At 47.9% G+C, this 18474-nt stretch overlaps 1 protein-coding gene across 2 annotated transcripts in view; it reads right to left on the bottom strand.

Moving 5' to 3' along the window:
• ASXL2 (ASXL transcriptional regulator 2) overlaps nucleotides 1-18474 on the bottom strand; it is a 120303-nt gene that overhangs the window by 14599 nt on the left and 87230 nt on the right. Inside the window, exons 1-2 of one of the 2 annotated variants that reach the window (XM_060250828.1) lie at nucleotides 7900-8063; nucleotides 261-376 (exon numbers count right to left, since the gene is read on the bottom strand). In XM_060250828.1, the coding sequence (XP_060106811.1) occupies nucleotides 261-376; nucleotides 7900-7936 (153 nt within the window). In that variant the 5' untranslated portion in view covers nucleotides 7937-8063. Of the gene's footprint in view, nucleotides 1-260; nucleotides 377-7899; nucleotides 8064-18474 lie in introns of those variants that run through there. The other variant, XM_060250819.1, reaches the window with a different exon arrangement.

The following is an 18474-nucleotide window of genomic DNA, read 5'->3' as shown; positions in this document are numbered from 1 at the left end:
TTAGGTTAAGGTTAGGGCAAACCTCTGGGAACTCTTTCCTCTAGAACACTGGATTCAGATACAGTTACCTTGATCTTAGAGCAACAACAGAAATCAGACTGGGAAGCAAATGGAGAAGGCCTAGGAGAGGCAGGAGCTATTTCAGCTTAGAGACTATGCAATCAACCCAGGCAAGACACACTACTGACATTGAAGAAATGGCTGGAGGAATGCTGCAATTGGGAATGCCCTCTCTTCTGGCAATGAGATATTCCACTTACCTGCTTGAGTGCTTTTTTGCTGTGCTTCTGAGACGATGAGATGACTTTACCTGGTGGAATAGAAGGAGACGGGCAGCCTGGCTGGGGAGAGGACACTTGTGAGAGTCTGGTTGATACTGCAAAACAGAAACAAAAACAATACAGGAAAAATCAGCAGACCCATCACAGATAAAGTCATCCCTTACACATGGCTAAAAAACCAGGAACCCAGAATGGCAATGCGTGGGCCTAGGAACTGAAATTCTTTCAAGTCTTCCCCTTCCAACAGAAAACACTATACCATCTATCTTTTTCCTTCACATAGGCTCATGAAAACATGTCTCTTCATTATGATGTTCTGGGAGAATTCACCTGAAGACAGGCAGTATAGGATCGTAAAAAGGATCATGCAAACATTGCCCCCTGACCACAAGAACACTCTGAAACAAAGGCAGTGCAAGCTGGAGTTTAATGCCAACAAAAACTGGCGACATTTATGTCTTCAAAGGCAATGTAGCTCATCCCACCCAATCCACATTTGAAGCCCATTTTGAGCACTGATTAGATAGAGCTGGTCTTGAATCTGGAAGATCAAACCACATCTCTTGTCCTGGGTTTGTTATTCCTCTGCCTTGATAGCCCATCTGCCACACAGTCTCTCTCACAGCTTTATGTTAGGTGGAACACAAGAGAAATTAGAGTGCTATGGACAAGAAATCAGAGTGCTAAAGACAGTGGACAGCATCTATTTTATTAGCTTTATCTACCGCTCATACCTCACCCTAAGAACCTGTCCAAAGCACCTACTACCACCTCAGGCAGATTAGAGGAAAAGAAGAGAGTTTGGGGAAGAAGTGTCATCAATATGTAACACCAAACCACTGGAAGCCTCTCTCAGGAGTTGCACAGTGTTAAATAGCTTGAAAGAGAAGCTCTGTAGAACTTTGTAACAAGTGCCACGGGACAAAACAAAAATATATCAACCCCACCTACTGAACTTCAGTGACCCAAAGTTTCTGGTTCAGATTTCACCCCTGCCTTGAAATCATGAGGTAGCCACCGACAAGTCACTGAGTAGAAGGCTCAACACCCCTCTCCGCAATTTTGTAATACAGGCTGAAATGTGAAGGGGTGGGATGAAAGAACAGATACAAGAGTTTCTGCCCAGACCTTTCTCTCAATTTTTTGCCCAACGGAAAAGACCTATGAAAATATCTTCTCCTTCAGAATGAGTGAAATGCTGTTTAAGCAGTTTACTCAAAATGCTATGGCTATCTAGCATGAAGGCTTTAATGCAAGATCTACATAATTAGGCAGAGAGTTTCCTATAATACTGTGGACAGCATATGCCATGTTAGGTCTGCTCTCTCTCTCTCCACTTCAGAGAAAAGGAAGACAGCTCTAGTTCTGCATTTCAGCTTCAAGAACCGATCTACTTCCTTCCTTCCCCCCCTCCCTTGGCAAAATATATTCAACATTTCTTTGGCTTTCAGAACCTTTAAAGCACTTTGGACACTGCCCACAGCATTATCTCCAATCTTCCCACATCTTACTTTACTGTGTGGCAGCCAAATCCCAGCACTGGAATGCTAGCAGAGACCGAGTGCCTAATGGACTCCTATGGCTGCCTGTCTCTTGGAAAGCACTGCTGCTGCTTGGTCCAACAACTGATGAAAGAAGCCTTGACTCTTGAAAATTCACATCCCCAAAATCTTGTTGGTCTCTAAGGTGCTTCTGGACTCAAATCCAGGTGTTCTACTGCAGACGAGAATGGCTGCCCTCTGAAATACTCCACCAAGAAGTTATTCAAAAAGCCTTGGCAGATTAAGCATGCAGTGCACACACATCTGAATTGACTGAATTCAGACTCGAGAGATTGGATGCATCTTTCCCACCACAAAGAATCTACACCTGTCTTTACACAGAAATGAAGCTGAATGCTACATATACGACAAAATGACGACAAAAATAAGTGAATAACCAGTCATAATATATGCACACACTGATTTGTGATTTGATTTCAATTCAAAATTCATTTGCGGTGCTCAAAATTCTATAGGTACAAAACCCAGCTTCTACAAACACGAGGGCTCAAGGGCCACAGCATTGCATCAGGTAGATGATGGCAGGTCCATCTCAAGAGTTTTGCCTATTTCCCCAGCAATACGGGAACTGGAGAGTCCCTGATCTAAAAATAAGGAAAGCAGCTGAAGTTGCCAATGTAGGAATGAGCTTTCTGGCCTGTAGCTTCCAGGACTCATGCCCCCATCCTTGGGCAGCAGCAGTGTCCCCCTGATCTCTGAGCCTTTGTATACTGTCGAGGAAACAGCCATCTGGGAGCTCCAAGGTCAGAGCAAGTTCATCCTTCCTTGTATTGACTGTGGAGGTGCAGCTATTTGACTCAGGAGGAAATGCTGGTGAAACAAACAGCATCAGCAGTGTATGAGATCTGTGTAGGACCAGAGTGATGATCCAATGGGAGGGGCTTCCTTGTTGCCCCTCCCTCCCCCAGTGAGCAAGATCAACTAAATTTCATTCAATTAGCTGTGCTGGTCAGGCAACAAAGTTCTAAAATTGCACGGAACCTCTGTCAGGCAAAAGTCTGAATAGCCAACCATAGCAGTCCCAAGAACTATGTGCAATCCAAACTCCTCCCAAAAGAATATATCCAAGGCTGGAAGCTGGTTCATCCGAGCTGAAAGCAGGCATCCTCATAAGAACATAAGAGAAGCCATGTTAGACCAGGCCAATGGCCCATCCAGTCCAACACTCTGTGTCACACAGTGGCAATTTTATATATACACACACACACACCAAGATTCCTCAGCATGATCATCCAGCTACATGAAGACCAGCGAGGCCAAGTCAGACACTGCAACGATCTCTCGGAGCCCTTCCCAATAGGCACAAATGTAAAGCAAGGCTGTGTTCTCGCGCCAACTCTCTTTACGATCTTCTTTAGCATGATGCTTCAAAGAGCCTCAGTAGATTTAGATGATGACGATGGTGTCTACATCCGCTATCGCACCGATGGCAGCCTGTTCAACCTGAGGCGACTAAAGGCCCACTCCAAGACAAAGGAAAAACTTATCCAAGAGCTACTGTTTGCTGATGATGCTGCACTCGTCTCCCACTCGGTATCAGCTCTGCAGCATATGACGTCCTGCTTTGCAGAGGCTGCCAAGCTATTCGGCCTAGAAGTTAGTCTGAAGAAGACAGTAGTTCTCCACCAGCCAGGAAGATTATCACCCTCCTTGCATCACTGTGGGTGAATCAGTTTTGAAGACAGTCCAGCAGTTCAGCTACCTGGGGTGCATAATCTCCTCAGACGCCAAGATCGACAAGGAGATTGACAACAGGCTGGCAAAGGCAAACCGTGCATTTGGCCGACTGCATAAAAGAGTGTGGAGCAACAAGCATCTGAAAAAAGGCACAAAGATCAATGTTTACAAAGCGGTTGTGATGACAACTCTCATCTACAGCTCCGAATCGTGGGTTTTATACCGTCATCACCTGCGACTCCTTGAGCGCTTTCATTAGCGCTGCCTTTGCACCATCCTCAACATCCACTGGAGTGACTTTGTGACCGACACTTAAGTCCTCAAGCGAGCGGATGTTACAAGCATCGAGGCACTGCTGTTGAAGACGCAGCTGCGCTGGGCAGGGCATATTTCCAGGATGGAAAACCACCGCCTTCCCAAGATTGCCCTGCATGGCGAACTTTCCACCGGCCATCGAAATAGAGGGGCACCAAAGAAGAGGTACAAGGACTCCTTGAAAAAATCCCTTGGTACCTGTTGCATCGACCATCACCAGTGGTCTGACCTAGCCTCAGATCGCAAAGCATGGAGGCACACCATCCACCAGGCTGTCTCTTCCTTTGAGAACGCATGCATAGCTGGTCTTGAGACAAAAGGAGATTGAGGAAGAATCGCACTGCTACAGCACCAACCCCAAATCAGATTTTTCCCTGCAGCCACTGTGGCCGGACCTGCCTGTCCCGCATTGGTCTTGTCAGCCACCAGCGAGCCTGCAGCAGATGTGGACTACTGCACCTTCCTTAAATCTTCATTCGCGAAGTCAAGCCAAGAGAGAGAAAAAAATATATATACACACACACACACACTGTGGCTAATAGCCACTGATGGACCTCTGCTCCATATTTTTATCTAAACCCTTCTTGAAGGTGGCTATGCTTGTGGCCGCCACCACCTCCTGTGGCAGTGAATTCCATATGTTAATCACCCTTTGGGTGAAGAAGTACTTCCTTTTATCTGTTTTAACCTGTCTGCTCAGCAATCCTCCCCACTGCTCAGTTCATCTACCCCCTTGTCTTAAGGTCAGGGCAGTCATGAAAGCATTCATTTGAGAAGTCTCTCAGTAGTGACAGATTCTGCTTTGCGTGCCTAAGGTCACAGGTCCAATCCCCAGAATTTCCAGGGGTTTTTTTTTGTAAGGATCAGGCAGTACATGATCTGAAATGCCTTTATTCAAGACCCTGGAGAACAGCTGCCAGTCTGATAATAATCTTTGACAGACTAATAAGACAGTGCCATGTATTCATGTGATACCCCTGGGAGATGTGTGAGAAACTGAACTCAGCAACACTTCTTGGACTAAGGTTGAAAGCAGAAGAGACCAAGAAAGGATATGGCATATTGGCAGATATTGGGGCAATGCTATTAACTATTATGTGTTACTAAACATTTGATCAGTCAGCCTTGGGAGGACGTGTATTGGCAGGTGAGATCCCCAGGACACCTCTTGTTTTTAGGAAATGTGTTTCCAGGAAATGTGATTCTATCAGTCCGCTCTCGTGGAAGTCTTGAGCTCAGTTTTTCAGAAACAGAGACAGCCAAGGAAACGAGCTTTCCCATCTCAAAGATGTCCTGTACCTTGAATATACTAAACTAGTGTCTGGAGTAAGTTAATATGAGATAGGTGAGGGAAAAAACAGTGATATGTACATTTAGACCATATACGGATGCTCTTTCCTAAGCAATTATTCTTAAGTTGTAAGTGAAGACACAAAACTATAAAAAGCATCATTAATTTACTCCAAAATTCAGATGAACAGTTTGAGAAGAGGTGCTAATTTATTGAAACATTTATATGCTACTGCCTCTCAGAGAGACTTCAGTCATCTAAAATTGATAAACATATGCAAGTACAGTAAGGCTGCGATCACACACACTAAATAATGAACTTTCAATTCACTTTCAATGCACTTTCCAACTGGATTTTGTCAGTTCACACAGTAAAATCCAGTTGGAAAGCGCATTGAAAGTGGATTGAAAGTGCATTATTTAGTGTGTGTGATCACAGCCTAAGAGTAATAGACACCACTGAAACCTCTGGTAAAACAAACTTCACTAAATGCCATTCAAGGGGTTTCTAGAATTCACATACTGCCTTAATTTGCCTTGAAGAACTATAAAGGTAGTATCAATCGCACTTCACGAGGCAAGGAATTCCACAGCTTAGGAAGAGCAGTTGAAAAAGCCCTCCAATGAGTCTTCACCAGCCAAATCTTGGATAATGAGGGCCCCATGTTGCACAGTGAACACAGGCAGACTGATACCGGTGGAGACTCCAGTACTCCAGAACCCAGCCATGTTTAAGCTTTTAAGGTCAAAACCAGCACTGCAGCTTGAGAGCACACAGCATGCATCCTGGAAACAAACTAGAAGCTGGTGCACTTGAAGAAGAACTGGCTACATATTTGTTGTGGTAAACCCTGCTCAAAACATTAACAGTTGCATTTTGTACGTTAACGTCTTCAGGCCACAGCAGGCAAGTAAACATTTTAAAAACAAGTTATGGGGCTATGAAGACCTATTCATCTGATTTTTTTTGGGGGGGGGGGGACACATGGTTCTCATTAGCTAGAACAAAAGGAATTTTTTTAAAAATCCCAAAACAAACATAAGGCAGGAATAGCTATGATTTACAGTCATTTGTAACATCTAAGAATTAAACTGTCACCCTGATTCTGTTGGACATACACAAGAATATCTTTTGCTTGTGTTTTATTTTTAATAGGGAACCTGTTCAAAGTTATTCCCTGATGTAATGAAAGCTACTTGCTACACATGGTAAAAATCCATATTTATGTTCAACTGAGAGGAGAAAACAACTGTCCTGTAGCATCAGACTAACCTCCCTTTGGACCCTCCCTTTAGCTTCTGACAATAGCCTGCCTGATGTCCTTAGGAAATATATATTTAAAGGGTGAGAAGAGCATGGTGCCATCCTGCCTTCCTTCTTCCTTTTCCTGGCATCTGTTAAGCACAGGAATCCACTTTTGAACAGGAAAGTTCATTTTAGCAATTATAACTGACTGGCAACAACAGATGAGTTCATAACAAACAGAATTAAGGTTGAAGATGGATATATATCACTTTAGCAATGAGCTGCCTTTGGACTCTTCGCTTGCACTTTTGACAGAAAGATGCCAACATCCATATTAAGCCAGGTACAGAAAGTGACCGCTTCTCTTGGCTTTCAGAAGAAGTCAGTTGCACTGATCAGTTGGCATGCTCAATAAGGCCTGGCAAAAAAGGGAATGGAGCTGCACAGGGCACCTGGAATGCAGGCCAATGCAGAGGGTTCAAAGAGCAAGAGTCTGGAAGTCTTCTCAGAAGGTCAGTCTTGTTTTCCAAGTTTCTTCCTTGATTGCATCCTGAGCTAGGCCCCAGTTGCTCTCTGCCCATCATTCGGCACTTGATCACATTTTAGCTCTTCTAACTTGGGTTTCATGAATGCATATTTGTATTGGATGATAAAATTCTTCCAGGTACAGCATGCCCAGGAGTCCCTCTGAAGGCCTGACCCTCCTAAGACTGCTTGTGACCAGTGTTCCCTCTAAGCTGAGTTAGCATGAGCTTACATTTTGTCTTAGCTCAGAAAGGATGACCGCAGAGCACAATAATTTATGCAGTAGCTCACAACTTTAATGCCAGTAACTCACAAAGTGGAATTTTTGCCCACAAGACTCTGCAGCTTAAGAGGGATCATTGCTTGTGACCAAGAAGCCTGTGATCAGAACATCAGTGCAATAGGTAAAGAACACCTCCTGACTGCTGAGACACTTTTGCAAACGCAGGCTTGGACTTTGCGGTTTTGAAGCTAGAGCCACTGCAAGATGTGGATATATCTACACCATGGTCAAGCCTCCTGCAGCAGACCACAGAAAACAGAAAGCGACAACAATTTGCAAACGTCTAGTTTACCTCAAACCAACGAATTCCACAATAAGCAAAGCCACATTTGAGACACAGATCTCATCAGATAAAGTCACCTGCCTTGGCCAATCATGAAAACACTGGGAAGCATGTCAACAAGGGTACAAAGAAGTCACTCAGGATTATTCTCTATCTCCCGCCCACCCCACCCCCCGTTTGGCTGAGGAAGAGATGATGACACAGCATGGAACACCAACTCCACCCACTGGGCATACCAGCAGTCTACAGGAGCTGGGATCCATGGGGATCCCCCCTCTTTAGCTCAGCTATATGTTTTGAAGCTATTCTGCAACAAGGGACAATGGAACACCCTTCCACACACTCACACACACAGCAGTGAGCCACAGTAAAGGTTATCAATACTCAATGCGAACGAGTCTAGACTCCATTCAAGGCTGGGCACCACACACTCTTACCTCGCAACTGCATTTCCGAAAGCTGCTCTCCAGACATGATTTCACACAGAGAAACTTCTACCTGCTCATGTAGTAATAGATGCAGACTTAATTGGAGTGGATAAAGATGGCTTTTTAAACCATTTCCATGAGTTTCTGATTGGCTGGGACCAATGCCCGCAAGCGCCTAAAGACGACGAGGCTCAACTTTGTTTTAACAAAGTGTCGGTTTTGCTGCTGTCAGAAAAGCTTTATTTTTGTACATATAAGGAAGTAGATTGTTGATATGATCTGAAAGTGCTTCCTGTTTTGCATGTATATGAATAGCAATGATGCCGCACTGGGCTAAACTGCAAAGCTCAGCTGAGATCAAATGAGCGCCCCCCCCCCCCCCGCAAGATATAAAACGTACAGCTTACGTCTCCCCCTCGTACTCTCTCTACATGAAGGAAATGGGATGGTCTCCCAAGGGAAGCCTAGGCACATCAGGCCTTGCTTCTACTTGCTCCACTCCACCAACTCAGAATGACGCAAGAATTCAGCTGGTGCAAACAGCCAGATGTTTTCAAAGTTGCACTGCATAGAAGAGGAAGGGAGGGGAATTATCAGAGGTCATTTTACTATTTTAGGCTTCTCTTTCAGAACTATTTAAGCAACACTAACGTAAAAAAAAAATCAGGGGGGGGGGGTTTGCTTCAACAGAAAATATATGGTACAGCTGTGCCCAAAGGTTTCCCTCCTCAGCTCCGAACCTGCAGTTTTGCAGAATAAAGCAGTATTTTAAAAGATTTCAAAAAATAAGTAAGCTTTTGCAGCTGGTTAAAATGAAACCAGTGCCATTACAATTAGCGAGTACTTTAAGTTCTCACTCTTGTCGGTTTTCCACAAAGAGCAGACTCTGGAAATAATTCGTGAGAGAAGTATCTCTTAAGCTTCCTGGATGCTCGGCATAACTTTCGTTAGCACTGGAAAATGGCACCCAGCCAGGAGCCACTACAATGGGAAATGTGCTAAAAGAGTGGAACTCTCAATCTTGCCAAAGCCTGTTCTCTACGAACGCAGTCAGCCAACTTTTCATACAAACCAAACAGGACAGTCTCTGCATAAAAAGACCATACACAAATCAGACACTGCAGCTGCAATCCCAAGCACGCCTAATAGGGAAATTCAATGGGACTTATTTCTGAGTATACATGTTTAAAATGGGAACACAGAAGAGACCATGGAAGGACACTTAAGCCTGAAGGCAGAGCGTGCATTCAGAACTGATGGCCACTTTCTTTTTATATAGCACTTGAGGTCCGGTTAGAACAGGGATCCCTAGCCTTTCAGAATCTGTGGCCACTTTTGAAATTCTGACATGGGGTGGTGGGTATAATCACAAAATGGCTGCTGCAGGAGGCGGAGCCAACCAAAAAAATCTCTGTTGTGGGAGACAGCACCACACACGCACATAGAGAAAGCTTAACTGCAGGGGGGAAAGGGAAAATTTAAAAAATATACTGGGGGAATGGAGTGAGAGAGAGAATAAAACCAACACTGTGGTGGTGGCTGCCACTGAGACAAGGTTATTTTAATCTGCACAGCCAGTCAGATCTCCGATGGCTAATCAGAAGACCTCCTGGGCAAGAAGCCCACCTTCTAAATCACTTGGCCAATGTCAGGAAAGGTGTTTGTGGGCACCATGTTGGGGACCCCTGAGTAAAAATGATGCAAAAATAAAGAATTAAAAATTCATTAAATGCAATTCCTCTTCTCCATGGTGAATAGTATTATATCTCAAGGGTGGCTCTTAAAACAGGAACTAGCAATTCCCGTTTGGGGAAGTGGCAGCTGCTTAGCCCTCAAATTTTCAATAACTGATCTCCAGTTCTGTTTAGATTGCATATTGTTTTTATGCTTCACATGCAAACTGATGGGCTGCAGTTTTCACAATCCTATTTAACTTTGATTTTTGGGTGGTGTTTTTTTGTCTTGACATATCCTCCAGTGCAAATTTCTCTTGTGCAATACTACCATTTCCTGTCTACTTCATGGCTACCAGAGTCTACTGAGGTCCAGTGTTATAATCACTCTAATATATGTTTTAGTCTGCTAACCCATGACCCTAATAAATTATTTGATTGGTTGTCTACTTCATGAAGCTCATGCTGATTTAAGGTGACATGCCATAGAAACAGGAGGGAAAATATTTTTCACTTTTTTCTTCCACTTATAATTCTGACCCACTGGCTTTACCGCCTTGATTTCCGACACAGGATACCCAAAGTAACAACATGTTTCCACCACACAAACACACTTATTTAATTCTGACACCATCTCTATGTTCATGAAGGTCAGCAGTTAGTGAGCATAATGAATCATGTTAAGCTGGCGCAGCCTTAACACTCTTGGGCTTTCATTCCAAAAAGAACAGAACTCCATACTGGAAGTCTGCAAAGTTTGTCTGCATTACTGCGTTACTGTGGGGCAGGAGGAGGAGAATCGATGGGTGTTCCTTCCCTTTGGGTTTAGCACGTAAGTAAAACAGGTTTCCTACCTGTAACTGATGATCTTCGAGTGGTCATCTGTGCAGTCACACTGATGGGAGAGGCGCCGGCGCCGATCACGATCGGTAACTTCAAACCCGCGGATTTTCCGCGCCCCGGTGCGCATGCGCAGGCACCCCCTCCTGCGCATGCCCAACGGGACGGGAGCGGACATCCCGCCAGTTCCTTCTGACCGCTGCAGGAGCCCTGGAGACGGACCCGCAGCAGTGGGGAAGGTGGGCGGGTAGTGTGACTGCACAGATGACCACTCGAAGATCATCAGTTACAGGTAGGAAACCTGTTTATCTTCTTCGTGGTCTCTGTACATCACACTGATGGGAGAATAGCAAGCTCACCACATACCTGGAGGAGGGTTGCGTGGTCCATCAATAGGTGAGCGACTGCAGAACTGCACTGCCCACCGACAAACTCTGTCTCCACTGAAGGTCCAACGCAAAGTGTTTGATGAACGTATGCGGGGAGGACCAGGTGGCTGCTTTGCAAATGTCTCGCAAGGGCACCCCTTTCATGAATGCAGCTGAGGTGGCCATTGCCCTTGTGGAGTGAGCTCTGATAGGCCCTGGCAGAGGCCGCTTCCGTAGCAAGTAGCACAACTTAATTGTCTCTGTCAACCACTTGGAGAGTCTCTGTGAGGAGATCCTCCGCCCTATAGAGGCTGTGGCATACGAGACGAAGAGCCTGGAGTCCTTGCGCACAGGTCTAACCCTGTGCAGATAGAAGGAGAGTGCCCGTTTCACGTCAAGGGCGTGAAGGCGTCTTTCCGAATCCGTAGCTGGGTTCGGGAAATAGACTGGCAGATAAATTTCTTTGTTTAGATGGAAGGCAGACACTACCTTCGGTAGGAAGGTCACATCTGGTCGTAGGCGCACCCCTTCTGGGCTGATCTGTAGGTAGGGGTGGTCGCATCGCAAAGCCGCCAGTTCTCCCACCCGGCGTGCTGAGGTGATGGCCACCAGGAATGCCGCTTTCCATGAGAGTAGCTGCAGGGAACACATGGCCATAGGTTAGAAGGGCTTCCCCATGAGAGCCTCCAAAACTCCCGGTAGGTCCCAGGAAGGCGTAGGAGCCCGGACAGAGGGGTACAGCCGCACCAGCCCTTTTAGGAAGCTCTTAGTAGTAGGGTGAGCAAACACCGATCGGCCTTCGACATGTTCGTGATTGGATGAAATGGCCGCCAGGTACACTTTAATGGAGGAGACTGCCAGTCCCTTGTCCAGCAGGGAGAGCAAGAAGTCGAGGATGCTAGGAAGGCCCGCCTTCCTTGCATCTCTGCCCCCTTCTGAGGCAAATTTTGCGAATTGAGCCCACTTGCAGGCGTAGGATTTTCTTGTCGACTCCTTCCTGCAGTTGAGGATGACATGTTGCACCCTCTCTGACAGCTCGCTCATCCGAGCTTCCACGCCGTCAATTTCAGATGCGGGACGTCGTGGTGGACTATCCTGCCCTGCTGGGAGGAAAGTAGATCCGGCACCCCTGGAAAGTGGTGAAACTTGCCCTTGGACAGCTGCAGCATGGGGGCGAACCAGTGTTGCCTGGGCCACCAGGGGGTGATCAGAATGCCCCGCGGGCGCTCTGTGTATAGCTTCTGCACCACCCGCGTGATGAGCGAGATCGGGGGAAACAGATAGAGGTGGAGGCGGTCCCAACGAAGCAGAAGGCCGTCCCCCAACGACAAGGGATCTCTCCCTCCCTGGCAACAAAAGCTCTTGCACTTTCTGTTGTCGCGGGTGGCGAAGACATCTATCTCCGGAGTCCCCCACTCCTGGAAGACCGGCTGGAGGAAGGTCCAGTTCAGTTCCCATTCGTGCAGGGACGCCCCTCCCCTGCTGAGAAAGTCCGCGCATACATTTTGCTCGCCCGGGAGATGAGCTGCGATGAGGTAAGTGTTCATCTCCATGCAGATCTGCCATACCTGCAACGCTAGAAAACACAACTTGCGAGACACCGTGCCGCCCTGCCTGTTGATATAGGCCAGCGCTGTGGTGTTGTCTGTCAGTATTGCTACTGTCCGGTTTGCCAGCAGTGGCCTGAAGGAAAGGATGGCATGATGAATCGCCAGAAGTTCTAGGAAGTTGATATGATATTGTAGGTGGTCCCTGGGCCATCTGTTGCCCACACAAGGACCGTTGACGTGTGCCCCCCATCCCCATAGGGATGCGTCTGTGGTCAGAGTCATTGTCGGCCGTGGCCTGTGGAACGGCACCCCTTGTAACAGATTGTGTTTGTGACACCACCACGTCAGTGATGCCAGAATCTCCTGAGGGATGGAAAACCTGCGTCGTGGAGGGTCTACCCCGCAACGGAAGCGTCTCAGGAACCACAACTGGAGACTTCTCATGTGTAGCCTGGCGAACATCAGCACCGCAGTAGTGGCTGCCATTAGTCCCAGAAGCCGCAGAATCTGGAGAGCAGTTACAGTTTGGCTGGACTGGAACGTGTATATCAAGTCCATAATGTCCTTTGCCCTTTTCTCCGGCAGGAATGCTTTGCACTGCCGTGTGTCCAGAATTGCCCCAATGAATTGGATCCTTTGGGATGGATGGAGGAAGGACTTCTTCATATTCACCCGCAACCCCAACTGCTGGAGGAGGTTCAGGGTGGTGGAGATATGCTGTAGGAGGTTGAGTTCGGACCGGGCCACCAGCAGCCAGTCGTCAATGTACGGGTATATTGCTATGCCCTGCAACCTGAGGTGGGCCGCCACCACTATCATAATCTTTGTGAACACCCTTGGAGCTGTCGACAAGCCGAAGGGGATTGCATGGTATTGAAAATGCGAAGTCCCAATGACGAACCTTAGAAATTTCCTGTGAACCGGATGGATGCTTACGTGAAAATAAGCATCCTGGAGGTCTAATGTGGCCATCCAATCTCCAGGGTTCAGCAGAGGGAGTATGTTGGATAGGGACATCATACGGAACTTTTGGTGTGGTATAAAGTCGTTGCGCCCCGGAAGGTCCATTATGGGCCGCAGGCCCCCATCCCGCTTGGGGACAGTAAAATAGCGGGAGTAGAACCCGCTATTTTACTGGTCTGGCGGGACCGGTTCTATGGCCTTCTTCTCGAGCAAAGTCCTCACCTCCTCTTGGAGGGTGGAAGACGGGGTAGTGTAGACGAATGTTGGAACCTTTGGTTCCTGTTGAAATTCGATTAGATAGCCCAGCCGGACTATCGACAGCACCCAGTGGTCTGTTGTTATGGATGACCATGCTCAGAAAAAGGGCCACAGGCGGGTATGGTCTGAAGGATTGGTGGGGGTGTAATAAGGGGAGGGGGGGCAGTCAAAGGCCCTGTTTGGCCGGCCTGTTCCCCTTCTGCCTGGAGGACTGGGAGGAGGTAGGCGAATATTTGGCCTTTGTGCCGTACTGGGACTTGGTGAAGGGGGCCGTGGTCTTGGGCCTCCATTGTTGGTCCCCGGATTGCTTCTGGAAGGGTTTCTTGCTCCACGTTTTCGACCATGGACGCTTGGTTTGCTGCCTGGACGATGCCGGGACCCCCAGGTTTCTGGAGGTACGGATGCTTTTGTCCATGTCTTGGAGCACCGTATCGGTGGTGGCACTGAATAGCCCCTTTCCGTCGAAAGGTAAGTCTTCGACATATGCCTGGGTGTCCGTCTGTAGAGCTGTGGATCTCAGCCACGAGTGTCTCCGAAGAGTCACAGCCGACGTAAGGGTCTTGGCGCCTATGTCCCCTGCATGCTTTGCAGAGTTTAGCTGCTGTTTGGCTAATGCCATACCCTCGCTCTGGATTTTCCTTAGGGCGTTCTTGGATTGTTCTGGAAGCCCCAGAAGTAGCGTGGATACACGGTCCCATAGGGCGTATTGATAGCGCCCCGTGCAGGCAGCGTGGTTGGCTACTTTCAGGCCCAGCGCTCCTGCTGCGTAGAATCTTCGTTCCAGACCATCTAGCTTCTTACCCTCCTTGTCTGGAGGGGTGGCGTGGGTCTTTCTGGCCTTGGAGGATGACGCCACAACTACTGAATTTGGCCTAGGGTGGTTAAAGAGAAAGTCCGCTGAGGACTCTTGAATACGGTACATGTGATCAAGCCTGCGCGATGTAATAGGAGTGGAGGCAGGCTTGTCCCATGAAGCTTTCGCGGTGTGTAACATCACCGTGGTCAATGGAAGCGCTACGGCCGTCGATGTATCCATCTGAACGATGTCAAATACGCTATCGGTAACGACAGGCACAGGCTGAATAGTCGACAAAGATATGGACTGAGCCATCCTCTTTATCAGCTCTCCGTAGGATTTCAAGTCCTCCGAAGGGGAGATAGGTTGGTCTTCTCCGACCTTGGTGGGGGGAGATAGCTCCTCTGAGGACAGCTGCTCCTCTTGCATCGAGCCCTCCAAGGATCTCGGTGAGCGCTCCGGGGACTCCGACTGGTCTGATTGAGTGGGTCAACCTCGAATCGGTTCCGGGGTTACAATCTCTTCAGTGGGAGGAGACTTCTTCCTTTTCACTGGTTCCTCGATCGGAGGCTTCGACATCGATGCCGATGGCTTGCGTTTCGGGGGACGGTATGATGTCCTCGAACGATATGATGCTTCCGAACGTTGGTCCCATTCGGACTGATGAGGAGGGAACCAGGGAAACATGGATGGCATCGGGCAGGACCCGTAGAGATACTGCCATTGCCTTTGGTCCCATGACAGCGGTGGCGGTGTTCTCTGTCGTGGGGAAGCCTCTCGGTACCTCCTAGGAGAGCGGTCCTCCGGGGATCTCTCCTTCGATGATCGACGATCCCGTCGATACCGAGGGCTCCAGGATCGGTCCCTTTGGGAGGTCTTCGGCTGGTCCAGCTGTGGCACCCGTCTCAGCGTCAGAGGGGAGACTCTCTGTGCGCTGTGGGATCGCTCCCGACGAGCTGTCTCCGATTGATCCCGAGAGCTGTCCTTCTCCTCCTGAGTGAGGTCCGAAGGGTTGTCGTCTCTCACCAAGCGCTGCGCCGATTCCAGATCTCGGTCGGAGTTGGACGAGATCGCTACCTGCGTCGGCATCGATTTGAGCGCTGGTAAGTTCGGTCGATGGCGCGGAGAGGCCAGCAGTTTCAAGGGTGGCAGGACCGGAGTTGTTAGGTCGTGCTTCTGCTTGTCAGACTTTTTCTTCGACCCCGCAGAAGCTCCTTTATCCTCCTTGGACCTCTTCGCTGGCGTAGAGGTCTCCGATAACGAAGCCGAGCCCGCTCTTTTCAGGGGGCGATCGGCATCGATGGAGGTTTTGTCGGTATCGACCACCGACGTCGAGGATTTTGGCGCGCTTTCTGATGACGCCATGTTCCTCGGAGACAACGCCTGTACGACCAAGGCTGCAGCGAGATGAGCCGCTCGGTTTTTCCTGGTTTGTCTGGAAAACCTCGCGCAATGGGTGCAGGAGTCCGGTTTGTGTGTTTCTCCCAGACACAACAAACAAAGGGTGTGGCCGTCCGGAGGGGCGATTTTGCTGCCACACCGTCTGCACCGCTTAAAGAAGCCCCAGCGCTTTTCTATACGCGAAAAGCGTGGGGGTGAGGGGGGGGGAAGAGGGAAGGGAAGGGAAAGGGTACTAGAGTTAGGGAAAAATAACAAAAGTAACACTCTACCCCACTCACGAAAGACGAAAGAAGGCGATAACGCCCGAAGAATCCGCACTGGAAGAACCAGCAAGGCTGAAGTAAGTAATCCACCGACCGTAGGAAAGATCGACTGATCTCAACGGCGGTCAGAAGAGAACTGGCGGGATGTCTGCTCCCGTCCCGTTGGGCATGCGCAGGAGGGGGTGCCTGCGCATGCGCACCGGGGCGAGGGCGCGGAAATCCGCGGGTTTGAAGTTACCGATCGTGATCGGCGCCAGCGCCTCTCCCATCAGTGTGATGCACAGAGACCACGAAGAAGATTCTCATTATCCTAATGGAAGTGGAAGACACAGAGTAAATTGCCACCCACATTCTCCACTTCTACCTTTGGCTGTACTCTTTCCAGCATCAGGAGCTAATATCTTGTATGTCAGCTAGTTCCCAACCCTCTTTTAATCTCATACCCCCACTACCTGCAACGGCCCTGCCCTTACCCTCTTTTGACAGGACTTCATCCCATGAAAGGCTGCAGCCAGTCACTTTCAGCCTCTTATAACTCTCACTTCAATATCCAGTCCTACTATCCCCTCTTTAACTTTTCTTAGCCCACCACCCTGTTGAGCCTCAGGAGAAGGCTTAATCAGTCATTCTGGCCCAGTAACAGGCTGGTGGCCAGGCCAGTGCTGCAGCCACTATGTGATTTTCTCTCTCATCCTTTGGCTAAGAGTCAGGCAAAGCCTACAGGACCTCAGCACTGGTACTATTGCATTCTACCTCACGGGTAGGCATGTGGGTGGGTATATAACCAGCACCCTCTAACATCTTCCTGACTGCTAAACCTAGCTCTTCTGACTCTTTCTTGACCAGTTTTTCAAAACTCTTGCCTCTTACGGCTATGCAAAGTTTGTAAATATGAGTTTGGATGCAGTGAAATGTGACTTGGTCACCGCCCCCTCCTGCTGCAGCACAAAATGCTGCTCTGTGGGATGGGGGACCCCAGGAACAGCATTCCAGGGCACATTCTGAACTACAGTGGAAAAGAGGACACATTCCATGGATAGAAAACTGGTGAATACAATCCATTGGTTTGTCCATGTCAGAACAGCACAGATGTTACCCTTTGTCAAACTTGGCATTCTTTTCACTGCCTTAGGGCTCTGTTGTCTTCTTCTCCTGCATGTACAATCAAGGCTTTACCCACCAACGATAAACAAATGTTTAAGGATTTCAGGAAATGATTAAATAATATCCATCTGTTTCTCCTAGTACTTTACATGCCCAGATGACAATTATTAAATGCTCATTTGGACGCATGGCAAGCTCTGTACATTTTTTCAAATTTTCAAGGTGAATGTCTTGGAGTGGTTGGTAAAAGCCCTTTAACTGAGAACAGGATCTCCACAACAAACAATTTCTTCTTAGACACATTTGAACTTTCACAGAAAGGATGTAATGCTGCAACTTCACCTCCGCTGAGACCAGAGAAAAGGCCTGATAAAGCATATGATTGTTTAAAGTGCCAGATTTAATGCCTGACTTCTCCAAATGAAATGGTAAGCTGCAAAAGGCTCTTGTCCCAGGCCCAGGTGAGAGCCATCAATGGACAATAGACTAACGGTCAATAGAAGAAAGTTTTGAGCAAATGGCTGCAAATGCTACATTGCATATCCATAAGGCTGCTGTGAACTGGTATGCTCCCCAGCACAGGTGCACCAATACAAGCTATGATTCCCTTAAACAACTGCAAGTATGTACTGTGAGAGCAGTTTCAACAGTGCTATAGGGTTAAAAAAATGCCTTCAACACAAAGCAGATGGGTTTAATTAATAGCCTTTCATCAGTAAAATCAGAAACTGCAGAAAAAGCTCTAAGCCTCTTGCAAATGTAAAAGAATCAAGGCTACTGCTATTTTACCAATGCGTTACGTCAGACATCACAAAGCTAAGGTATACTGGAAAAGTACACAGACAATCTGACCGCCCCCCCCCCTTGTTGCTAGGTCACAGAGAACTTGTATTCACTGTTATGCTTGTGTAATTGTCAGAGCTGTCAAAATTTTGCAGCAAAATCACCTGAACACCCATCTGCATTATGTTAGAAACAGATATGTGCAACAGAATGCAGATATGTGCAACAGCCTGTCATCAATAAAAGGTAATGTGCTGCCTTGCAGAGCCAGTTTGGTGTAGTGGTTAAGTGTGCGGACTCTTATCTGGGAGAACCGGGTTTGATTCCCCACTCCTCCACTTGCACCTGCTGGAATGGCCTTGGGTCAGCCATAGCCCTGGCAGAGGTTGTCCTTGAAAGGGCAGCTGCTGTGAGAGCCCTCTCCAGCCCCACCCACCTCACAGGGTGTCTGTTGTGGGGGAGGAAGGTAAAGGAGTTTGTGAGCCGCTCTGAGACTCTTCGGAGTGGAGGGTGGGATATAAATCCAATATCTTCTTCTTCATATAACAAAATTTTACATTCCTCTTCCCTTGCCATTAGATTGTT

This window comes from Heteronotia binoei, chromosome 1 (genome assembly GCF_032191835.1).
Source record: "Heteronotia binoei isolate CCM8104 ecotype False Entrance Well chromosome 1, APGP_CSIRO_Hbin_v1, whole genome shotgun sequence".
NCBI lineage: Eukaryota > Metazoa > Chordata > Lepidosauria > Squamata > Gekkonidae > Heteronotia > Heteronotia binoei.
Note: the sequence above shows the minus strand (reverse complement) of the source record. Positions and strands in the feature narration are given on the sequence as shown.